General features: G+C 40.5%; 1 protein-coding gene and 1 non-coding gene across 2 annotated transcripts in view; one reads left to right on the top strand and one right to left on the bottom strand.

Annotated features, from left to right (window-relative positions):
- LOC126161617 (mediator of RNA polymerase II transcription subunit 14) overlaps window positions 1-26,513 on the bottom strand; it is a 188,776-nt gene that overhangs the window by 26,462 nt on the left and 135,801 nt on the right. Inside the window, exons 20-24 of the mRNA XM_049917572.1 lie at window positions 26,115-26,369; window positions 24,700-24,955; window positions 22,214-22,375; window positions 15,998-16,206; window positions 3,059-3,217 (exon numbers count right to left, since the gene is read on the bottom strand). Coding sequence (XP_049773529.1) covers window positions 3,059-3,217; window positions 15,998-16,206; window positions 22,214-22,375; window positions 24,700-24,955; window positions 26,115-26,369 — 1,041 coding nt within the window. The remainder of the gene's footprint in view (window positions 1-3,058; window positions 3,218-15,997; window positions 16,207-22,213; window positions 22,376-24,699; window positions 24,956-26,114; window positions 26,370-26,513) is intronic.
- Window positions 2,346-2,420, top strand: Trnas-cga (transfer RNA serine (anticodon CGA)). The gene has a single exon. It is a non-coding gene; the product is annotated as a tRNA-Ser (tRNA).

Genomic DNA, 26,513 nt, shown 5'->3' with positions numbered 1-26,513 from the left:
ATCTTGCATGTAAGGAAATTTTGCTTTGAAAGTAATGCTTTCCAGACCACCATTCATAATATTTTCCTGCTACCTGTTGGAAATAGGTTCGTTTCAGCAGTTGCCAGAGAGCGCCAAAAAACAGGTGTTTTTCACTGCATGTGGGCAGCTATGATGACGTAGGAAGCCTGTACTGTAGGTATTCAAGAATTTCTGTGTAAATTCTAGAACCACTCAGCCTTCTACCCTCTCCAACACACAATATTCTAGTTACGAATGTGGGATGGTAAAATCCTACTTACTGCACATCACTTGTTTGTGTATGCAGTTTAAAATCTGTCACAAGAAGAAAGTAGAAATGGCGGTTGAATGGCACTGACAAGTACCTGCCGGGCAGTCCATAGATGTGTTAGTGAGTGTGTATGGAAGACCCATGGAATCTATATGCAGCTTTGTGCTTAATTGTGTCACTGACTATTGTTATGTGAAAGTAGAACAGCTGAAAAAATGCTCCTATAGACTCTTCACTCAGCCTTGTTAGAGGCAAGATGTTTTTTCAGTCTCCTTTTTTGAAAGTCATGGTGTCTAAGAAGACTTTCTTTCGAATGTAAATCAATTTGTTTCTAACATATGACTGTACGAGAGACTTACTGAAGTTACATATTATGCTGAAAGTGAGAATTTTTATTGTGCTTAAAAGTCAAATACATTGTTGATTGACAAACATATAGTTTGTATCGCTACTTATTTCACTAGTAGAAAGAGGCTTGAAAGTTCCTGTACCTAGCATTATTCGACAGAGAAGTGAAGAGAGTTAATAGCAGCCCGCTATCCAGTAAAGAAGAGTGACTGCAAACCCCAAGTAAGTCATCTCATAAAGGTGTGGAATGTGGTTTGGGGAAATAAATCAGTATAACCCAGACCCACACTCACACTTTAAGTCGTCAAAACGTTAAGAGTATGAGCATATGTATAAAGCATTAAGTGATCTTACATTACATCACAAAAGAACCAGAACTTCAGAGAATACTCCAAGAGCATCGGAATTTTGTAAGCCATACTAAAATGCACATATGTATGTCCAGATTCACACTGAAGTAGGCCCCAACCTGATATTAAGCTTTTCAGTGTAGTTTTCGGAATCTAAATTTTCTGGGAACATCACTACTGTATTATCTCATGTTTGGTTCTTTGTTATGGCAAATGCCATATGTGCCAGAAGATGAAACATGCACTTGAAATACAGCAAACAGTTGAAGCTATCCAATAGTGGGGAATGAAACACTTCGTTTCAAATAAATTGACTGCCTCAACGGAAAAGATTAATAAAATCAAAATTTCTTTAGCAAACCGACAAAAATAATTTCACTGTTCTGCAAGGCAACTGATTTGCCAAAAACATGGAAATGAGGAAGCTGAAACTAACAACATATTTTAGCCTTCTGTAATTATGTGAATGTATTTTAATTCAGCCACAGATACCCACTTTATGTTCATCTGACATGAGAGCTGTAAACAAAGAGGAAGCAGCAAAATCACTAAACGTAAACATGGGTCATGTGGCGACTACCCCCTCCCCTCTACAACTCGAGAGTACTCTGCGCATGCGCAAATCTGGCAGCTTGGATGCGCCAAAAAGATTTTACCTGATAGTATATGGCTGCTTGTTGTTACTGCCGAGATAGTAACAGCCACACTTTAAGTAGCCAAAAGAGGGAAAACGCACTCCTCACACGCAACTCAACTGAACATAAGCCCGCTGATAACTACTCAAAGACCCTTATGTAAACAGTTGTAACGTCATGCTCATCAGAAGCAGTTTATTGTTACTAAGTGTTGCATCTTCGTCCTAAAGCCTTGACACATTTTTCTGTGGCAGGCGCTTGTGTGTGCACTGTGTGTGTGTGTGTGTGTGTGTGTGTGTGTGTGTGTGTGTGTGTGCGCGCACTATGTTTTATTGTTGTAATTGGCGCATTTCCTTTGCACCTAAAGTTTTATTTTAGCTGCAGTAGCAGGATACAGTGATAGTCTTTGTTAGAGTGTCAATTGTTACCAGTCATAATTACAAAAATTTAACTGAAACTAAAACAATGAAAAATTCCCGGGATTCTTAAAAATTCTTAGGTTTATCCCAGTTTTCTCGTAGATGAAAAAATTCCACGTTTTTTCCTGGACTTCCCGGGGTGTATACACCTTCACTGCTGTATGAGAACACAGTGACAGTGAAACTTCCTGGCAGATTAAAACCTGTAAGCCGAACCGAGACTCGAACTCGGGACCTTTGCCTTTCGGGAGCAAGTGCTTGTTTGGAAGGTAGGAGACGAGGTACTGGCAGAAAGAAAGCTGTGAGGACGGGGCGTGAGTTGTGCTTGGATAGCTCAGTCGGTAGAGCACTTGCCCGCGAAAGGCAAAGGTCCCGAGTTCGAGTCTCGGTCCGGCACACAGTTTTAATCTGCCAGGAAGTTTCATATCAGCGCACACTCCGCTGCAGAGTGAAAATCTCATTCTACAGTGACAGTACTGCAAATTAATTTAGACTTCTTAGCATCTCGTTATCACATGATGTGAATATATTACACAGTAGCTTGTCAACATGTAGTTGTAGTTGTACTTTGGCAAATTACTATGTAACATATTCATACAATCTGATGATGACTTGTTAAGAAGTCAAATCAGTTATAATACCATAACACAAACAGTGTCATAATTGGTTTTGACTTCTTAGCAAGTCATCATCAGATGATGTGAATATATTAAATAGTAATGCATCAACATGCAACTGCTGTTTCCTGTCTTACTAAGGCGAGTTAGAATGTAACATATTCACATTGTATGACGACAACTTGGTAAGAAATAAAAAATGGATGATACATTTGTTTTGCCCGAGACTGCAAAACATAATAAAAAAAGCAGAAGAATAATTAAATTGCCTTACTATTTTTACCACAATGTGTATGTCAACACTAAACAGACTACAAAATTATTGTTTTCACAAACTAAAAATTACTATTAATAAAAATTATTCAGCCACCATCAATTGAAAATATAAGTGAATTAAAACGTATAAAAATGGACTCACCTGCATTTCCTCTGCAGACCACTGGTCTTTGTGGTCAGGCAGTGGTGTAACCTTAAGGTGAAGGGACTGCATAAACTGTGGATTCAACCACACTCGACATTGCAAACTGTCCACTTTGAAGTGTACAACTCCTGGCTCATTTGTGGGGACAACCGTTAACTGAAAATGCAGTTTCATAATAAATAGTAGGATCTCATAGAAACTTGTTATGTAAATGCGACATGGTTAGTATTAAAAATAAATTTATAATAAACATATCTTGCTGTTATAAATTACTTGGTATGGGAAGCAACAACAGCTGTTATAATATATTACAACTGATGAAAACTGCAATAGCTGCATCAAAAGATTTATTAATCACGGCTAGTTTCCTGAGATTACTGTCACATCTTCAGGTGACAAACTGTTGACCTTTCAATAGATAATGTCCGTAAGATCTCCATAAGGATTGATAACAGAAGCCTTTACCTTCCTGCAGAAAGCTGGTGGGTCAATCCATATGAAGTGGTCCAGTGATGGTTCCTTGACCATTTTTAAATATTTTAATTTTTTTTATACGTGATTGCCCTATATTTGAGAAGTTCAAAACAGTTTTTTAAAATAATTTATCTTGCACCTTTACTGCATGGCGACCATTTTTGTTTGTAGGCGCGCGACGATTTTTCAGTATGGAGACATTAGCGAAAATTTGAATATCTCTGGACTGGGATAAGTTACAACATTGCAATTAACATGATTGTTTTCAGAAAAGTGTCCTCTACAACATTGTCTATTACACAAAATATCATAAATTCAAAAATAACCTCCAAAGTTTGGTATCCAAATTTTCAAAAATCCACTTTTTAGGCCCAAAAACGACAAACAAGGAGTGATTTATGAGAGTCTATTTTTTCCTGTTCTGAAACCTCTGTTCGAGTGGATGTACATACTTAATCAAGTGAGTAGAATGAGTTATGTGCTTTGTCCTGTGTGTAAATTGTAATTAATTTTGAGAGATTAACTGGAATGCAATAACATGGATGAACAGTGCTCTGTTGGACAGATAGCAAGTGAAATGTGTCACAAAACAGTTCACGGTTCAGTTTCAAAACACTTGAAAATGTCAATGACTTTGATGAAGTTAGACAAACTTTGTTTAAATTTCGAGTAAGTGTTTTTGTAACATCAGTCTGTGAGTATTATGAGAAGAAATATATTCTGAAGTATAACCACATTTTTGGAAGAAAGTGCTGTGAACCACTTAAAGTTCATAAAAAGCCTATTACTAAAGGTTTGAGGGAAATAAAACTTGAACATCTGTCCTTGTTATGTGACAGTGAAACAGCTTCTCAAGTGAAACATAATGCGATTCCTGAAAATTCCCTGTGTCCAAACTGTGACTCAAAAATATTTGTTGTGAATCCAGAACTAGAATCACGTAACCATGTTAATGACATTTATATACCTAATGAGGAAGCTGTTAGCATATTGGATTTTGCTTGTTCTAAGTTAGACATATCTCCTGCTTCGAAAATAATAAAATTAAGTAGCAGAAAAAGAAAAGCAGCTATTGACAATAAGGTACAACAAATTTCATGCAAATTGAGAAAAGCCTTGGAATCATGCTTTAATAATACAGATATCAACATTATTTCTAAAGAAGAAGAAAACCTACCACCAGCATCATCTGACACTGAATATTTGAGCTTAATATAGAAATTAAAAATTAAATGTTCAGTGACATCTAAAGAGGAAAAAGTTAAAATTTTAAGTTTGTTTCGTGACTCAGTCAAGAGAAAAGGTAGTTCATGGATTCAACATTTCTCATAATTTGGTTAAACTAACCCGAAAATCAGTGAAAGAGCAAGGCATTCTTCCAGTTTTTGGAAAGAAGAAAGGAGTAGGTATAATGGAAGAAACAATTAAAAAGAACCAGCAGTTTTTTGAAGATGATGAAAACAGTAGAATGAGCCCAGGTTGCAAAGATAGCAAAAGAGTTGTTATAAATGGAGTTAAAGTAACGAAGCAAAAACGACTTATGAACTTTACGTAGCTTTCAAAAATTCTCATCCTGCATACAAAATTGGAAGGTCAAAATTCTGTGACCTCCGACCTAAGTGGTGTACTTTGGCTGGATTCTCAGGGACACACTCCATATGTGTTTGTTTATATCATCAAAATGTCAAACTGATGATTACGGGTGCAAAACTCAGTGATCTTAACTACAAAGAGTTACTAGATTTAATGGTCTGTGTCACTAACAGTTATGACTGCAAGATGAGTTTGTGTAATAAATACCCTGGTAAGGAAACAGTTATTGAATTGTTGCACGAATATGACGACGAAAGGCCAGACAGTATTACCTTCAAACAGTTGGTCACAACTGACAGGGCAGAAATGATAACAGTGGTTAAATCTCAGAAAGAGTACCTGGAATCTTTAAATGATAACTTACAAAAACTCAAAAGTCGCCACTGTGTTTCTAAAATCCAAAGTAAGTTTTTGAAGGACAAAAGAGCACAACTTCATGAAACTGAATGCATAGTGCTAGCTGATTTTGCAGAAAATTTTACATTTGTGATTCAGGATGCAATACAAGGGTACCACTGGGTCAGTGACCAGGGAAAAGTGCATCCATTTATTCTCTACTTTAAAAATGAGAAAGATGAAGTTTGCAGTTCTTCAATTTGCATTCTAAGCGACTGCTTGGAGCACAACACTTTGGCTGTACAAGTGTTTCAAAAGTAAGTAATAAACTACATAAAAGAAAATTTTCCCAAGGTTGAGAAGCTGATATACTTTTCAGATGGAAGTGGTAGTCAGTATAAGAACAAAAAGAATTTTTCAAATCTGTGCAACTACAAAGAAGAGTTTGGGTTGGAGGATGAATGGCTCTTTTTTTTTTTTTTTTTTTTGCCATGGTAAAAATGCATGTGATGGAGTAGGAGGTACAATAAAATGTGAAGTAAGTATAGCCAGCTTACAAAGACCAACCACAGACCAAATTCTCACATTACAGGATATGTATGTCTTTTGCAGGGATAATATTAAAGGCATTATCTGTTTTCTGATCAAGAAAGACGAAGTGGTTCTGCGTATGAAAACAACACTTGAAACCAGATTTGAAAACTGTATAGCAATAAAAGGAACAAGGTATTTCCACAAATTCCTTGGCATTGCAGAAAACTTAGTTCGATGCTATGTAACATCAGACACCGAAATTTATGAGGATCATTGTGTCAGTAAAATTACATCTCTGTCTTTAACGATGAATGACGTAGTGGCATGTGTGTATGACGGACAGTGGTGACTTTGCAGAGGTTGAAAGAATAAGTTTGGAGGACAATGAAGTTTTTGTGCATTTTTACCACCCTGCTGGCCCAAGAACATCATTCAAGAAATCTATTAATGACAAAGTCTGGATGCGAATGAAAAATGTCTTAAGAAAACTTTCAGTGCTTGAACTTACGACAGCAAACTGGGAGGTCTTAATCTGTATCACAGAAGCTGCCTGAAGAAGTAAGTGTTCTTAACATTCACCAACTGGTTTAGGAACAGCCACATCTTGAAAGATGTTAATTGAAAATATTTATTTTAAGTATGTCAAAATAATGTTGTTGTTGTGGTCTTCAGTCCTGAGACTGGTTTCATGCAGCTCTCCATGCTACTCTGTCCTGTGCAAGCTTCTTCATCTCCCAGTACCTACTGCAACCTACAACCTTCTGAATCTGCTTGGTGTATTCATCTCTTGGTCTTCCTCTACGATTTTTACCCTCCACGCTGCCCTCCAATACTAAATTGGTGATGCCTTGATGCCTCAGAACATGTCCTACCAACCGATCCCTTCTTCTAGTCAAGTTGTACCACAAACTCCTCTTCTCCCCAAATTCTATTCAATACCTCCTCATTAGTTATGTGATCTACCCATCTAATCTTCAGAATTCTTCTGTAGCACCACATTTCGAAAGCTTCTATTCTCTTCTTGTCCAAACTATTTATCATCCACGTTACACTTCCATACATGGCTACACTCAATACAAATACTTTCAGAAACGACTTCCTGACACTTAAATCTACACTCGATGTTAACAAATTTCTCTTCTTCAGAAACGCTTTCCATGCCATTACCAGTCTACATTTTATATCTTCTCTACTTCGACCATCATCAGTTATTTTGCTCCCCAAATAGCAAAACTCCTTTGCTACTTTAAGTCTCTCATTTCCTAATCTAATTCCCTCAGCATCGCCCGACTTAATTCGACTACATTCCATTATCCTTGTTTTGCTTTTGTTGATGTTCATCTTATATCCACCCTCCAAGACACTATCCATTCCGTTCAACTGCTCTTCCAAGTCCTTTGCTGTCTCTGACAGAATTACAATGTCATTGGCGAACCTCAACGTTTTTATTTCTTCTCCGTAGACTTTAATACCTATTCCGAATTTTTCCTTTGTTCCCTTTACTGCTTGCTCAATATACAGATTGAATAACATTGGGGACAGGCTACAACCCTGTCTCACTCTCTTCCCAACCGATGCTTCCCTTTCATGCCCCTCGCCTCTTACAACTGCCATCTGGTTTCTGTACAAATTGTAAATAGCCTTTCGCTCCCTGTATTTTACCCCTGCCACCTTTAGAATTTGAAAGAGAGTATTTCAGTCAACATTGTCAAAAGCTTTCTCTAAGTCTACAAATGCTAGAAATGTAGGTTTGCCTTTCATTAATCTATTTTCTAAGATAAGTCGTAGGGTAAGTATTGCCTCACGTGTTCCAACATTTCTGCGTAATCCAAACTGATCTTTGCCAAGGTCGGCTTCTACCAGTTTTTCCATTTGTCTGTAAAGAATTTGCATTACTATTTTGCAGCAGTGACTTATTAAACTGATAGTTCGGTAATTTTCACATCTGTCAACACCTGCTTTCTTTGGGATTGGAATTCTTATATTCTTCTTGAAGTCTGAGGGCATTTTGCCTGTTTCATACATCTTGCTCACCAGATGGTAGAGTTTTGTCAGGACTGGCTCTCCCAACGCTCTCAGTAGTTCTAATGGAATGTTGTCTACTCCCGGGGCCGTGTTTCGACTCAGGTCTTGCTGTGCTCTGTCAAACTCTCCACGCAGTATCGTATCTCCCATTTCATCTTCATCTACATCCTCTTCCATTTCCATAATATTGTCCTCAAGTACATCGCGCCCTTTTATAGACCCTCTATATACTCCTTCCACCTCTCTGCTTTCCCTTCTTTGCTTAGAACTGGGTTTCCATCTGAGCTCTTGATATTCATACAAGTGGCTCTCTTTTCTCCAAAGGTCTCTTTAAATTTTCCTGTAGGCAGTATCTATCTTACCCCTAGTGAGATAAGCCTCTACATCCTTACATTTGTCCTCTAGCCATCCCTGCTTAGCCATTTTGCACTTCCTGTCGATCTCTTTTTTGAGACGTTTGGATTCCTTTTTGCCTGCTTCATTTACTGCGTTTTTATATTTTCTCCTTTCATCAATTAAATTCAATATTTCTTCTGTTACCTAAGAATTTCTACTAGCCCTCGTCTTTTTACCTACTTGATCCTCTGCTGTCTTCACTACTTCATCCCTCAGAGCTACCCATTCTTCTTCTACTGTATTTCTTTCCCCCATTCCTGTCAATTGTTCCCTTATGCTCTCCCTGAAACTCTGTACAACCTCTGGTTCTTTCAATTTATCCAGGTCCCATCTCCTTAAATTCCCACCTTTTTGCAGTTTCTTCAGTTTTAATCTACAGTTCATAACCAATAGATTGTGATCAGAGTCCACATCTGCCCCTGGAAATGTCTTACAATTTAAAACCTGGTTCCTAAATCTCTGTCTTACCATTATATAATCTATCTGATACCTTTTAGTATCTCCAGGATTCTTCCATGTATACAACCTTCTTTTATGATTCTTGAACCAAGTGTTAGCTATGATTAAGTTATGCTCTGTGCAAAATTCTACCAGACGGCATCCTCTTTCATTTCTCTCCCCCAATCCATATTCACCCACTATGTTTCCATCTCTCCCTTTTCCTACTCTCGAATTCCAGTCACCCATGACTATTAAATTTTCGTCTCCCTTAACTACCTGAATAATTGCTTTTATCTCATCATACATTTCATCAATTTCTTCATCATCTGCAGAGCTAGTTGGCATATAAACTTGTACTACTGTAGTAGGTATTGGCTTCGTGTCTATCTTGGCCACAATAATGCGTTCACTATGCTGTTGGTAGTAGCTTACCCGCACTCCTATTTTTTTATTCATTATTAAACCTACTCCTGCATTACCCCTATTTGATTTTGTATTTATAACCCTGTATTCACCTGATCAAAAGTCTTGTTCCTCCTGCCACCGAACTTCACTAATTCCCACTGTAACTTCAACCTATCCATTTCCCTTTTTAAATTTTCTAACCTACCTGCCCAATTAAGGGATCTGACATTCCACACGCCGATCCGTAGAACGCCAGTTTTCTTTCTCCTGATAATGATGTCCGCTTGAGTAGTCCCCGCCCGGAGATCCGAATGTGGGACTATTTTACCTCCGGAATATTTTACCCAAGAGGACGCCATCATCATTTAACCATACAGTAAAGCTGCATGCCCTCGGGAATAATTACGGCTGTAGTTTCCCCTCGCTTTCAGCCGTTCGCAGTACCAGCACAGCTAGGCCGTTTTGGTTTAATGTTGCAAGGCCAGATCAGTCAATCATCCAGACTGTTGCCCGTGCAACTACTGAAAAGGCCTCTCAACAGATACCCCTCCGTTGTGGTTGCACCTATGGTACGGCCATCTGTATCGCTGAGGCACACAAGCCTCCCCACCAATGGCAAGGTCCATGGTTCTTGGGGGTAGGGTCAAAATAATATAAATGTTAATTTCAGTGATGTTTCCACTTTTTGTACATAATTCAGTACCTTATTTCAAAAATAATAGATTATATACCGCCAATATCACACATGAATAGGCAACAGCCATAAGATCAGTTGTAGAGTAATGTGAATTATTTCCTCATTTTCAAAAATTCATATCTTTGTTCACATTCATATATCACTGTTGAAATTTTTACAGTACATTGCTATCATATAGGTGTTAAAACTGTGCAAAAATCATATTTTTATATTCAGTCCCACCTGAGACAACTAACCTCAAACGTTACAAAAAATGAAAATTTTCAAATTTCAAAAATTCATAAAAAATTAAGGAAACATTTTAAGTGTTCTTGCTCTAAATCAGGCTAGTAGTGTATGATATCTAACTATAGGAAAAGACAATAGACTCTCATAAATCACTCCTTGTTTGTTATTTTTGGGTCTAAAAGGTGGATTTTTCAAAATTTGGATACCAAACTTTGGAGGTCATTTTGACTGGTTATTTTTGAATTTAGGGTATTTTGTGTAATAGACAATGTTGTAGAGGACATTTTTTTAAAAACAATCATGTTAATTGGAATGTTGTAACTTAAACCAGTGCAGAGACATTCATATTTTTGCTAACGTCTCTAAACTGAAACACCGTCACGTGCTTACAAATGAAAATGGCCGCCATCAAGTAAAAAAAAAAAAAAAAAAAAAAGAAACTGTTTTGAACTTCTCAAAAATAGGATAATCACATATAAAAAAATTAAAATATTTAAAAATGGTCAAGCAACCACCTTAATTTTTATTGGACCACTTCTTTTGGATTGACCCTAGTGTCATAAACCATGCAACTGGCATTAATAAAATAACCAGAGGAATAAGAGCATGACATAACACAGACATATGTGCTACATTTTATCAGAAACAGTGGCCAGCCAACTATTGCAATTTTGTATTTACCCTAGGAAAAGAGCAGAGGCTAGTCCGATTTTCTACATGTCTAATATCCTTATACATCACCTGCAATTCATCTGCAGGAGACTCATTGCTTTTGCTTATCTCTCTTAGTTCCATACTGGAATTTCTAATACCATAATATTTCAGGACGTGCATAGTGAATAGGATGACAGAGTTAACGGCAACAATTGTTTCAAGTTATTAGTGTAAACACAGTTTCATGACTTACATCTGCTCTACCACTATCTGTATAGTATGTGTAGATAAAGAATTAAGTGTTGTTTGGTTTCCAGGTAATTGCTAGCCCTTTGATTAAATATCACTTGGAAAACTTGCGTGACAATTTTAGCACTCCTCATTCAAGTAGCTTCTTCTTTGGCTCACGAGATTGAATGGATCCCATTCCAAACCTTCTTAACACCAGAAAGATAAAATTAGGCTACTGGGAACTGAACCTAAAACCTCCATGTGAGTACCCAACAACACTAAGTATTGGACCACTGACGTAGCCCACTAAATGCACGTGAGATCTGTCTACTACCTGCACCAACACAGAAGAAAATGCGAAACCCAATAAAACAGCACTTACTTGTTGGACAAACATGAATCACTGCTGCTATTAATGAACATAATAATCACTCTGTTGTGACTCGCCGATCATTCAAAGCGCCGCCGCGCAATTACGCGCGTCCTCTACGTGCGGCGCTGTCTGCCAGCCATGCAGCAGCTGCGCCACCTAAGCGGCCAGCTGAGCAGCGGCCGCTAGACTGGGACTCAGTGCTCATTCGAATGTTAACGTGTGCACATGTCTTGCTTGTTAACTTACTCTGTGACTTATATGTGTTGTGTTGTTCTGAATATATGTGTTCACCTTGACATTATAACAATTGGCGACGAGGTAGTGGATTTTTCCTTTTCACTGTTGACCCACAGGTTTCCATGGCTACTGTCGAGCAACTATTGCAAAGTCTCCTTGAACAGCAAACGCTTCTAACAGCGGCGATTCGCGATTTCGTCGCGGCATCAAATGCGGGGCGTTTCTCGTCATTGGCTATACCTCCTTTTCCTCCTTACGACGAGACAGCGGAAGACTGGTCTGATTATGAAAAACATCTTCGACAGCACTTCTTGGCATTTCATGTCATGGACGAACAACCACGTAAGTCTCTGTTCCTTTCCTGGATTTCACCTCAAATGTATCGGTTGTTGTCGCAATTGGCTCCTTTGAAGGATCCTGCGTCTTTGTCCTTTGCTGAAATGTGCTCACTTCTGTCTGTCTATTTTCAAAAGCAAACGCATGTGGTAGCCTCTCGTGTTGCCTTTTATCGTTGTCAAAAACATCCGCATCAATCCTATAGCGTTTGGGCCGCTGAACTTCACGGCCTCAGTCGAAAGTGTCAATTTGTTACTGACGTTCACAAAGAATCCTATGCCAATTCCATGGTACGGGATGCTATTATCCGGTCGCGCCCGACAAAGAAGTTCGGCAACGTGCCCTTCAGTTGGCAAATCCGACTCTAGATGAAGTTCTCTCCATTGCGCAGTCTTTTGAAATTTCTCACGCCGCTGGGGCGCAAATAGAGGCGTGGGGTGATGTCGGGGAAATACAACCTCTGTGCGCTGTTGACGACGCGTGCCGCGCGTCCCTGCCGGCCGATGTGGCTGCAGTACGCTCCCACGCGCAGCCTTGGCCTAACCGTAAACAACCCGCTAAGAAACTGCAGCAAAACCCCCTTCCAACTTCCTTCATGTCCGCGGTGTTTTACAAAACATTCACACGAGGATTGTCCCAAACATTGGGCTGTGTGTCACAATTGCAAAGAGAAAGGTCATGTGTCTTCCGTTTCCAAATCCGACTGCATACATTATGTTCATGAACGTGACACTTATTCTGATTCTGTGTTGTCTGTCAATTGCACTTCTTCCCTTTCAGGGGAGTTATTCCTCAATGTCCAAATCCTTGGTCGAAATGTTTGTATGCAGGTGGATACCGGTTCTGCTGCCACTATAATTAATTCTCAGACATATCTTCAATTGGGTTCTTCACTCCTGTCACCTGGCACTCGGCAATTACGGACATATAATAAGCAGAAGATTTCTCTCTTGGGACAATTTAAGGCTGAGGTATCTTACAACTCCATTGTTCACACTGTTCCCATATTTGTGGTCGACCAGAGTAACGCAGAGAATCTTTTTGGTTTCGATGCCTTTCGTGTTTTTGGGTTCTCCATAGATGACTCTGTCAATATCATCTCTGATGCTCTTCCTTATGCCCAATTGGATTCCTTGTCGACGACATTTTTGTCCCTTTTTTCTCCTGGGTTAGGCCGTGCAAATGGCTTTGAAGCTCATATCACGCTCAAACCCACTGCTCGGCCTAAGTTTTTTCGGGCTTGGCCCATTCCTGTGGCCCTTCGTGATCGGGTAAAATGGGAGCTGGATCGTCTCACTACTTCAGGGGTCTTGCTTCCTGTCACTTCCAGTGAGTGGTCCTCTCCTGCCGTTGTCATTGCTCTATCAATACCAACGCTTGCCGTTCGGGATTGCTAGCACCCCTGTTCTCTTTCAGTGATTCTTGGAACAATTATTGCTCCCTGTCCCTGGGTGTATCAATTACATGGACTACATTGTTGTCACTGGCTCCACCACTGAAGAACATCTTCAAAATCTCCGCACACTTTTTCATGTCTTACAGACTGCCGGTCTTAAGTGTAATCTTCAGAAATCACAATTTTTTCAGGCATCTATCACGTACTTGGGGTTTCAACTCTCTCGGGATGGTATTCGTCTGCTTCCGCAAACTGTCGCTGCGATCGATGCCCTTCCTCGCCCTACATCTGTTGAGAAACTGCAGGCCTTCTTGGGGAAAATAGCATACTATTTGCCTCTTCCGAATTTGCGGATTTTTGTGCTCGTCACGGCATTATGCATGTCACGGCCCCGCCGTTCCATCCAAAATCAAACGGTGACGCTGAACGACTGGTCCGCACATTTAAGGCTCAGATGTGGAAACTTCTGACTTCTTCTGCTGCTGATGAGGCGCTTCTCCAGTTCCTGGCGTCTTGCAGTTTCACCCCCATGGGCGACCACAGCCTGGCTGAGCTCTTACATGGCCGACAGCCCCGCATGCTACTTCATCTTCTGCGGCCTCCCATCTCACGGCCGTGGGTGCCTTCACTTGGCCGGTTCACTGCTGACGACCTCGTCTGGGTATGGGGATATGGCAGGCGGCCAAAATGGAGCCCGGGCCACATCTTACGACACTGTGGCCGATGTCTGTATGAAATCCAGACGGACGCGGGTGTTGCAGTGCGTCATTCGGACCAGCTTCGGCCTCGTGTGACGGCAACGCCTGTTCCGAATGCCGCTACACCAACTTCGGCTCTACCTGACGCTCGGGATCTTGGCATCTCTCAATACTCACAACGGAGCCCTCTCACCGTCATCGCGATGCCAGCATAAGAAAGGATGCCACCAGGAGACGTGCCCATGCAGGAATCTACTCACCTCCTCCTCCAACGGACGCAGACACATCGCCCATGTCTCCTGTTATATCAACTGGACTTGCCGCAACGGGCAGATTGGTGCATGGGGCCCCAGCAGATTCGACCACTACGTCTCCTGTCATTTCGACCCGTTATCATCGGGGACACTTCCGTCCGTATGGGAAGCCTCCTCCGAGACTTTACGGCGAGTCAAACAACGCCTATGGACGTTAGCCATCTCCAGGACACCTCTATCAGGACCAGTACAACAAATTCAAAGGGGGGAAAAGTGTAGTGACTCGCCGATCATTCAAAGCGCCGCCTCGCAATTACACGCGTCCTCTACATGCAGCACTGTCTGCCAGCCATGCAGCAGCTGCGCCACCTAAGCGGCCAGCTGAGCAGCGGCCGCTAGACTGGGACTCGGTGCTCATTCGAATGTTAACGTGTGCACGTCTTGCTTGTTAACTTACTCTGTGACTTATATGTGTTGTGTCGTTCTGAATATATGTGTTCAACTTGACATTATAACACACTCATATTGAGAAAGTGGGTCCTTTTGCAAGAAAGAGCTAGCAACACTACAGGAGAGATTAAAAAGACAGTATGGATGTAGAATATGCTGGAACGAAACTAATAATTCATATCCATAAGAACACAAAAATGAGTTGCAATTATCAATGTCACATGTATTTCTTGTTCAATTTGGATTACTGGCACCAAACAAATCTAAATCCAATCTCATTTACTGCCATTACATGAAAATAAACCAAATGAATTTCCCTGTGCACAATGCATGTCTTTTATTCAGTCACTGGTGATTATGATACAGTGAACTACACCATAACACTTTCATTCACAGTTTGTTTTCCACGCCCACATTTGTCTGCTTGTTGTGCCCTGAAGCCACAACCTAGTAAGTTGCCGTACTGATGAAATCGCACTATGTCAAACTTACGTGCTAGACCAACACTTGAAGTGTCATGTTCTACCTTCAGCAGTCGGTGACATAGCTAGTGGTGCTTGCCAAGCATATCTGCTCCAAGCTACTGCTGGTAGCTGTGCTTCCACTACTCTTCCCATCTCTATAGAGCTCTTTTATACGATATTTGCACCCCAAAAACTGTTGCTTCCAAGTTTGCGCAATGGGATATCATTAGAAGTTATGTAGGGATTAAATGAAACCTTCTATACCAGTCTGTCAACACACAACCAAACTGTTGTTAATCAACCTAACATAGACAGTGGGCAATGCTATGGACTAATCTGTCGCCACAACCTAAATTCCAGAAGTATATTCTCTTTCTTAAACTTGTATGACATCTCATACCACAACATCATTATGTACTGGGATGGCGTCAACATTTGCTATCTGCGCATTAAATTGATCCCGGTGTATTGTTACATTTGTGTAGTACACACATCAGAAGAACATTTGCAAAAGGTGAAACAGCGAGCAAGTAAACAGCCCTTCCTCTCACTTCTTTCTGTCTTGCAGTTGCCAATGGCTTGAGTCATTGGCCATCCAAAAAATTATGCTTAGCTAGTTTATCTGTATTTTTTTGTTTTTCAAATTGGGAAGCTCTTTCTGTCACACCCCATATTTGCAAGTAAAATAAATCTTCCATACAATATAGTACTCACACAGTCTTCACTTTGCACAGTCCGCTGCAGTTGCCTTCGCATGAAAACACAACCGAGGAACCGCTCAAGTGGCGACATGTCCGGACTAGGTAAACCGACAGGATGTGGAGTAGATGTGCAGAGCAAATGCAGTGCCTCATGGGTAAGGAGAGTTGGTACAGCGCCAGCCCAGCTTCGTTGTGGAAGTACACGTGACAAATGACATCCACCTGCCAAAAAAGTTGATGGAAAGTGTGTAATCATATTGGGTGATGAGATAACACAGAAATTTTGCCTTTCTAGCAACAATGTGTTTAGTCTTCTTTGACTCACTGTCACAATCACATATATATATCAGCATATACTTAATAGCTATGGGAAAACATCAACTGACTAAACTGGCAGCAGACCAAAATATAAATATATGGAAAATGCTATGTATTAAGACAATGGATTGCCTCAAATGAAAAAAATACAGCTGACCTGATGACGTACATGAAATTCTTGGGAGAGTTTCCTACCTAAATCCTTAACAATGCTGGTGATGCCTTTGTCCTGTACTAGAATGTATATACTAGATAGTGTGACATACTGGTGACTTTATAACTTAAACCTTGAATTGTCTGGTTCCTCTTAATTATCTATTTTGTTTTAAAAGCTAGTTTCTTGCTGGATTTCATCCATGCTTATCAGTTGCATATTTCTTCTATGAATTTGGTTAAAGTTTCATTTTGGGGATTCTGGCCCGAGCTACTGGAGCTGTCGGTTGTGTGTGCATCAGATGTGCTTGCTTGTCTGAATGAATGACTTATGTATCTCTTTTCCCGGCAAAGGGTGAGGCTGAAAGCTTATGTGTAAGTGTCTTTTATCTATGCCTGTCTGCATCTCTTTATAGTTATTTTATAGTAAGTAGCAATCCATCCTTTCCTACATTGTTGATATTTTAGACATTCTTTTTTTCGTAGATTGAAGCTATGTGAACTCAATCTTTTGTGCCAAAATATGAAATGAAACCAATATATACCGTTTTATATAAATACAAACTTCAGAGAGGTGTACAATCTTCAACTTTTGGGACTGGCAAGAGTGGCAAAAACTGAGACGGGAGGGGTTGAAAGATAATGTAAGTCATGGAACAAAAGTCATTCAGATCTCAAGGTGAGGCTTACGTACTGTGTGTAGCCGATCCTCTTGTCTAGGTAATCAGCTATGTCGATCCCCCAAAAACTTCTTCTCTGAAGACTATAGCGGGTACAGGAATTTATTAAGTTACTTCTCTATTCTTGAAATAATTTGTGTACTCGTGGAACACTTTCAGTTCATTCATGGTATATTTTCAACTCTCAACACAAAGCAACATTTACTCTTTTTCACACAAGTAAGTAAACTCTGGCAAATCAACTGGTGTCTTTAAACATAAGACTGAATAAACACAAATACTATCATAGGTTGTAACAAACCAATAATTTATGGACATCACATGTGTCCTGTCTCATGCAGAGCTAAGATGTGAAGAAAGATAGAAGGCTCTAGTCTCAAGCGAGTCCAAAACATGAATGTGCACAGAAATCTCTATTCAATTGTTCATTAGTCTTTTTTACAATCAACACAGACACTAACACACCATAGAATACTACATAATTATTCCTTGAGTTTTCATCAAGTCTTCTGTGGCGCTGGCTGCAAACACTTGTCGTCGTCAAAGACTCGCCCTACTTACAGTCTTCTAATAACAACGCTTGTATCCGTCTTCTCTGTTCATACTGTTAGGGTGTTTTGTTATTTCGACAGAATGTGAAAAATGTTAGTCTAAGGATGGAAAACTGTGCAGTAAACTGCTACACATACACACTACCTTTAACTTACACAGTAAAGTAAATATGTATTAGAAAAATTGGCAAGGAAACATTAGGTTTAAACAATGCATAACAATGAAAGAAAAGCTGTCAAACTTACTAAAATATGGCAGACATTCTAGCCATACTTTTAGATGACAAAAATTCATCGTTTTTTGGCGTAATGAAGACAGTTTCTTATATGACGCTTAGTTGTGCCATCATCTCATGAACATTAAATCAGCAGGTGTAGCAGTGGGCTGTTGCCCCAAATAATGCAGCACGAAGGTCAAGGGCTTCTGCTGCGTCACTGTGTGTCCTTTGTCGCTTTCAGGTTCATAGTCACTTCTGTCACAACAGTCCACTTCTTCCTGGTCTTGAGTCACAGCAGCAACTAAATCAGCATCACAAAGGTTCTCCACACATCCCCATCCGCTGCCATCCACTCATCTACGTCTCCTTCACCAGCTTCTTCACATCCCTGGACGGTTTGTATAATTTTTAGTAGATTTTCCTCTTCATTTTCAACTAGGTTGTCCTGATATTCAAGAGATCTCCACTATTTTCTCAGAGTATTTTCTGAAATGTTCTGCCATGCCTCAGAAGCCCAATAAACAACATCCTTCACATTGGTCTTTTTTTATTTTCTCCACTAAAGGAATGCTATCATCTTGGATCAGGATTAAAATTGTTTTCTGTAAATAAGTTTTAATGTTTGCAGTAGACCCTATTCTATCGGCTATAGAAGTGGTGTAACATTCCGTGGCAAAAACTTTGCCCCAATTTCTCCATCACATAATTATTTGGTGATGGGGTGAGATGGCTTGTTATCAATCAAAAGGATTGCACAGGGAGACAAATGATGTTCCATAGAAAACCATCGAACAGAAGGAACAAACTGGCTGTGAAACCATTCTCTGAACAGCTTACCATCCATCCATGCTTTTTTCTGGTTGTGCTAATATATATGGGCAGGACTTCACGTTGTAGTTTTTAAAAGATCTGGGCCTTGCAGATTTGCTGATCAGCATTAAAGCCAGCTTGTTATTACCAGCAGCATTGCTGCATGCTAATAAAGTCACATGATCTTTGCACATTTTAAAACCAGGAGCGTGGTCTTCTGCTTCTGATGCCAGGTTTTTTGTTGGCAATGCCCTGAAATTAAGGCCAGTGTCGTCAGCGTTACAAGTTTGTTGGGGAGAATACTTTACCTCGTTTATCATTTTTTCAAACTCACCCAAGTATTCCTTTGCTGTATCACGGTCAGAAGAAAGCTCCTCTCCAGTAATTATTAGCTGACGGATTCCATGACGTTTTTTGAATCTGTCCAACCAAACCATACTTGTACTAAAAGACTCATCACGATTCATTAACTTGGTCAGGTAAACAGCCTTCTCCTGAACCAGTGCTCCACTTAAAGGAGTTCCCCTTTCTCTTCCCTGTGTAAACCAAAGGAAAAGAGCTTCATACACTTTATCATGCTGGGACAGTTTCAAAGTCTGTCGAATTTCGAGTGTTTTTCCCCGAAGCATAGGACCGTTCAAGCTTCACTCTGTTCTTCTTCCAATCACAAATGGTTGCTTTACCAACACCCAATTGCGTTGCCAGTTTAGATACATTCTCACCATTGTCTATCCGATTCAAAGCATTTAATTTTTCTTATGTTTCCGTTTACTCGTGAAGAAAATACGTACACCACTACACCTGAACGAATACAATACAACTGTTACACGTGTCAGCGATCGATAACTAACATAACCAAGCACTTAGCGAGCCAACTGGCTGTGCACTGACCTCAGACAAGGGAAGGGAGTGAAAGTGAGCCATTGTTCCCACACTTGTTCCCATTTTTACCATGTTGTACCTACTTATCTGCTTGGTATACTTCATTCTAGAAACTTGTCACCATAATTCCGTCTAACCTGAACAAATCTGTAATCCAAACAAGGTCCGGTCCCAATTAGTTCAGGTTAACAGGACTCTACTGTGTTACAATTTCACCATTACATTGGTTTTCAGAGAACAATTTGAGTAGTGTAGGGCTGCACCTCTACTGTCATGCTTTTGGTGATGATTTCCTTTCTTCCTTTCTTTTTTTCATACATGTATCAATGTATTACAGTTCCTTTGTCCTACTATTCCTCTTAAAACGTCAAAGTCATTATGCCTTTCACACTCACACTTTTAATCCGGCTTTGGCTTTGAAGGGGAACCAGTACACTGTGTTAACCAGTTAAGAACTAGAAAAAGAATTAAGGTACACAGTTGTTTCATGAAATAAGTTGTTGCAGCATCCCCGGATACTTTGCGTCAAACATTATATGCTCTAAAGGAACAACACCAAATAATTAGTGTTAGTGTGCCCAAAATTGTGACAATTTTTGAGACATTTTCAAATTAAATCTTCAAGTCACGTTCTTGCAGTTACAACAGCCACTCAGAGAGTTTAGCATCTTGTCGAGAGTGTGATCATTGGAGATAGAGTGCAAGCTTGAATTAAAAAAGGATGGGAAAGAAACTCAGCCACACCCTGTTCAAAGGAACCATCAAGGCATTTGCCTGGAGCAACTTAGGAAAATCAAGAAACCTGACTCTGGATGGCCAGCAGGGATTTGAACCTTCATCCTCCTGAACCTCTTGAATGTGAGTCCAGCAAGTAACTACTGCTCCACCTTGCTTGGCGTGGCCACTCTGATAAATTTTCTAGAACAGTAGTGAGCTACATTACAAAAACAATTAAATGTGGTTGTGGACATTTTGAACAATTTCACTAACTGTGTGAGGTAATAGTGACTAGCTGTCTTCTCTCAGTTTTATACAAAAGAGCTGTCATGTCCAAAATGAGACCTTTTTCCCTGCAGGGGGAGAGGTTTTTTTTCTGGCATGTAAAAATAATGGACCAATGCTATAACTACAACACACTTGCCAGTGACTAGCTGTCTTCTCTCAGTTTTACACAAAAAAGTTGTCATGTCCAAAAGGAGACGTGCAGGGGTAGGGGGAGGTTTTTCTTCCGGCATGTAAAAATAATGGACCAATACTACGAGGGCAGTTCAATAAGTAATGCAACACATTTTTTTTCTGAAACAGGGGTTGTTTTATTCAGCATTGAAATACACCAGGTTATTCACCAATCTTTTAGCTACACAACACTATTTTTCAACGTAATCTCCATTCAATGCTACGGCCTTACGCCACCTTGAAATGAGGGCCTGTATGCCTGCACGGTACCATTCCACTGGTCAATGTCGGAGCCAACGTCGTACTGCATCAATAACTTCTTCATCATCCACGTAGTGCCTCCCACGGATTGCGTCCTTCATTGGGCCAAACATATGGAAATCCGACGGTGCGAGATCGGGGCTGTAGGGTGCATGAGGAAGAACAGTCCACTGAAGTTTTGTGAGCTCCTCTCGGGTGCGAAGACTTGTGTGAGGTCTTGCGTTGTCATGAAGAAGGAGAAGTTCGTTCAGATTTTTGTGCCTACGAACACGCTGAAGTCGTTTCTTCAATTTCTGAAGAGTAGCACAATACACTTCAGAGATGATCGTTTGACCATGGGGAAGGACATCGAACAGAATAACCCCTTCAGCATCCCAGAAGACTGTAACCATGACTTTACCGGCTGAGGGTATGGCTTTAACTTTTTCTTGGTAGGGGAGTGGGTGTGGCGCCACTCCATCGATTGCCGTTTTGTTTCAGGTTCGAAGTGATGAACCCATGTTTCATCGCCTGTAACAATCTTTGACAAGAAATTGTCACCCTCAGCCACATGACGAGCAAGCAATTCCGCACAGATGGTTCTCCTTTGTTCTTTATGGTGTTCGGTTAGACAACGAGGGACCCAGCGGGAACAAACCTTTGAATATCTCAACTGGTGAACAATTGTGACAGCACTACCAACAGAGATGTCAAGTTGAGCACTGAGTTGTTTGATGGTGATCCGTCGATCATCTCGAACGAGTGTGTTCGCACGCTCCGCCATTGCAGGAGTCACAGCTGTACACGGCCGGCCCGCACGCGGGAGATCAGACAGTCTTGCTTGACCTTGCGGCGATGATGACACACGCTTTGCCCAACGACTCACCGTGCTTTTGTCCACTGCCAGATCACCGTAGACATTCTGCAAGCACCTATGAATATCTGAGATGCCCTGGTTTTCCGCCAAAAGAAACTCGATCACTGCCCATTGTTTGCAACGCACATCCGTTACAGATGCCATTTTAACAGCTCCGTACAGCGCTACCACCTGTCGGAAGTCAATGAAACTCTACAAGACGAAGCGGGAATGTTTGAAAATATTCCACAAGAAATTTCCGGTTTTTTCAACCAAAATTGACCGAGAAAAAAAATGTGTTGCATTACTTATTGAACTGCCCTCGTATAACCACAACACACTTGCCTGCTTTGAGGTCTCCTTGAGGACTGTGCAGTGCTGGGTGACCACCAGGTGATTGGCCAGGTCTCGCTGGCGAAGGGCGGGGCATACTGGGTGACCCTGGCCAATTCGATGCTGCGGGGGATGCTGTACTTTGCGAAGGAAATGGGCTCCCATCTGTATGACCTGTGAAAATAGTGGAGACTAACATTTTCTACATAGGATATGTGGTGCACAGGAACTACACATGTAATCAAAACTTAAAGTAGACAGCGGTTTTGGTGTGAATTCTAAGGTTTGAGTGCATATGGTCGGTCGGTCTCTCTCTCTCTCTCTCTCTCTCTCTCTCTCTCTCTCTCTCACACACACACACACACACACACACACACACACACACACACACACGCGCGCGCAAAAGGCACCCACCTCTGCTGCTGTTTCTGAGGAGGCTGCATTTTTCATAGTCAACAAATAGCTAGTCTCAGAGAATTTGTCATACCACAGAAAGACAGTTTTGCCTTTTGGAACTTCTGTCTGGCATCTCATACAAAAGACTTTTGATAAAAAAAAAAAGGAGAGAAGTTTTGGAAAGATCTTTGATGTGCAGCAACATATACACTGCATATTTTTGTATTACGAAAGTATAAATTCGAGCTGCACCAAACACAGTACGTTAGTTTCCAGAGCTTTGAAATCGAGATTGCAATGTCCTTTTGTAAGCCAGTCATATCTCATACCATGGGATCTTGCCAGCCGATGACAGTAGATATTCAGAGCATAGGACAAGTGTTATAATCAGCCAATAGCAAGATCACTGTTACATAGCGTGAACACAGAAAAAGGAAAAGTTAATGGTTTAAATTAATATACATAGTATAGCTACAAGAAAAGCTAAGCTTTCACATATAATACTCATCTATTTTGCGTGCGTTATACTTTAAGATGCATCACACAAATGTGCCAGTAAATTTAAAATAATGATATAAATGTCTAGCCTTCTGGGCTCTAAATTCTTGTAAGTGGTTGGTCCTCAAAGTGTTCAGTTTTAAACGCTCTGTGATTCAAGAAATTCATCACACTTTCTCACATGTAACATAATTCATCTTGCATAAAAAGAAACTTACTTTGAAAGTAATGCTTTTCAAACCACCGTTCGCAATACTATCCCGAGACTGTTAGAAATAGATTCGATTTAGCAGCTGCCAGAGAGCACCAGAAAACAGGCATTATTGCACATGTGCAGCTGCAGTGGTGTAGGAATCCCACATGTTCGTATGTATAAAGCACTACGAGAGCTTACATAGCGCCATAAAAGAAACAGGACATCAGAGAATACACCAAAATCATCAGAATTTCGTAAACCATACTAAAATGCACAATTCGGCTTGAAGTGCACATTGGTTTTTTCCAGATTCACAATGAAGTAGGTCCCATCTGATATTAAGCTTTTCATCGTGGTTTTTGGGATGTAAATTTTATTGGAGTACCAGTACTGTACTATCCCATATTTGGTTCTTTATAATGGCATAATACCAAACATGGCAGAAGATGAAAACGTGCACTTGAAATTCAGCGAACAATTGGAACTAGCCAATACTGTGGAATGAAACACTTCGTTTCAAATAAATTGATGGCCTCAGCGGAAAGATTAATAAAGCCAAATTTCTTCAGCAAATCGACAAAAATAACTTCATTGTTCTGCAAGGCGATTAATGCTTGACTGCTTATAATTTGGAAATAAAATAAAATCAGAAAACTTAAACTAATAATATATTTTTGCCCTCTGTAATTACGTGAGTATATTGTAATTCACTTGATAGCTCCAGGCCGCAAGCCACCCAACAGCACCTAGCAGCCCTATCCTACTTATCTTATCTACACCGTGTCTCTGCATGCTCCCACGAGCAGCACTACACCTTCCCCCACCCCTACCACGCTATCCTTCACCATCCCAACCTCCTCCTTACCCCTACCACTCACAGACTGCTTCTGCATCAGGTGCAGTTGCTGTCCACAGCCCAGCCACAGAGGCCAGAGACTGTGTGTGTGTGTGTGTGTGTGTGTGTGTGTGGTGGGGAGGGGGCGCATGTCTGTTTTTTTTTCTACTTTAGAAGGCCTTTCAGCCGAAAGTTTAAATGTACAGCAGTCCTTTTGTTGCACCTGTCTGCCTCTCAATGTCTCCTCTATATTCTGCGTAGCAATCAAACCTTTTATGAATAGTGTCTTTATTCCACCCTACATTTTCCACTGTCTGATTTTCGCTTGTTATACTTTTGTTGATAATCATCTCACAGCCTTTTATCAAGACGCTACTGATTAAGGTTAGAATTTAAAGTCTCGTCAATATAAATTTCATTAGGGACTGCACAGAAAAGAACAATTTCTTTTCTTCTTACATTAACTACACACCTCGAAATGGCGTAATAAATAACATATTTCAGTCTTGTTCTGTATCTAGGCATAAATATCTGGAACTCACTCTGCATTTCTATGCAAACAGTTGTACTTACCTGTCTGTCCCATGAAGGACCCAGCAGGCGAATGCCCCACCTGCACTGAGCTACACGGACCAGGTGAAGATGTCGGCATGAGGCCTGCTGGGCTTGGAACGTGCAGAGGATTCGATGGAGAATTAGCGAGTAGTCCTCCTGGTGAAGCATGAGGCATCATCGAAGGTGAAGGATTGATGTTAGGTGGCATTGATGGAGGTGATGCTAAGTTGAATGATGTTGCCGGGCTTGAGCCGAAACTCTGATGCTGACTTGCCTGTAAAGACAGTGAGTGAACCAAATATATTTGTAGTTACTTTCGCCACGCCTCAATGTGGTGCCCATCTTTTCACTGGATACCACTTTAGTGGGTTATATATCTAATCCTTCGGGCACATAACTTCGCAACGTGATGAGTGCTAGTAGTGTCTAATAGTTTATCTGTTAATGACATTGCAGGTGGAGAAGAGTAAAAGCTGGTGCTGGCATGTAGACTACACTAGCAAACAAACACCCTGGTGCACATCAAGCTTAATGTCAACTTACAGCCACCATAAACAGTGCCTTCAATTCACAGTGTATAAGGCATTGGGGAAAGGGAGTTCAGACAAGTTGTTATAAGCATTTTATTATGACCTTATGGACTGATCATTAATGTTCCTTGTTTCCAACCAAATCACAGTTTAATTTCCATTATCAAACCTTTTCTATAAATTGTGCTTCAAATTATACTTTCTCATTACATCTTGGTGCAAGCAAGACATCATCAAATAATACCATTACATATAAAAACAGCTTAAAGAAAACTGATAATCATCTAAAACATGAAAGGCTTTAATCATGCTGTGTATTAAAAAAATGATAAGTTAGAGATCATAGGCATGGCAATGGAAATAAAATGTCAGTTTCAGTGAACATTTTGAAAATACCTTATTGCCACACAACGTGAAATTAACCATGGCAATCAATGAAGTAAAATATTTTAATAATCAAGGAAACACTGTCTTAAGCAAGAAATACATCATCACTGACACCCTGAGATAAAGAATAGTTTTTTTTGCTTACGACTGAAAAACCAGCAAAGCCCTACAAGACATGTTTTCATCTGTTTTATTGGATACCAGCATGCATTTGAAGAGAAATGGTATAATTTTAGTGCAATTTCCAGCTTGCATTAGAAGAGAAATACCATAACTGCAGTGCAATTTATGGCTCCCATTCAAGGAGAAATGGCATAATTTTAGTGTAATATTTACAGCCTGCTGTAACACATTAGCACATGGTAATCATTGCCACTGTCTATAAATATATTTTGTTTTGATGTCTTTCTTTCACATTTCTTTCCCTATAACTTATGCTGTACTAATGTAAGGTGCAGCTACAGACAAGCTCGAGAAAAAACATTCCATGTGAATCGCAAAACTGCTGCTAGTTACCTGCGATATGGCTGGGTGAGGACTGGCTGGAGTATGTGGGTTGCTTCCAGATGGTGGAGTGAGTGGAGGATGGAACCGGAGGCCTGCCTCCCGCTGCTGTGCTGGCGACTGAGGTCCGCGATGGTGGGAGCCCAGAAATGACATCCCACCACCTCCTTCCGAATCCATTGTCACTGGAGATGGTGGATTGTCATCCTCAGACTGTGATCTCCTCCTAAATACTGCTGTTTCGTCAACATATTTTGACAGGAATGCCTGGAAAGTTTTCAGCATTTGTCAAGCAAAGCAGAACCTCCTAACTTAGTTTCAACAAAAGACATACACTAGATTCTCAAACAACCGCATGAAAATTTGTAGCTTTATCTGGCTTTATCCAACACATAAATACATTTTCACCAA

Source organism: Schistocerca cancellata, chromosome 2 (assembly GCF_023864275.1).
Source record: "Schistocerca cancellata isolate TAMUIC-IGC-003103 chromosome 2, iqSchCanc2.1, whole genome shotgun sequence".
Classification (NCBI taxonomy): Eukaryota; Metazoa; Arthropoda; class Insecta; order Orthoptera; family Acrididae; genus Schistocerca; species Schistocerca cancellata.
This window is presented reverse-complemented; position numbering and strand designations above follow the sequence as displayed.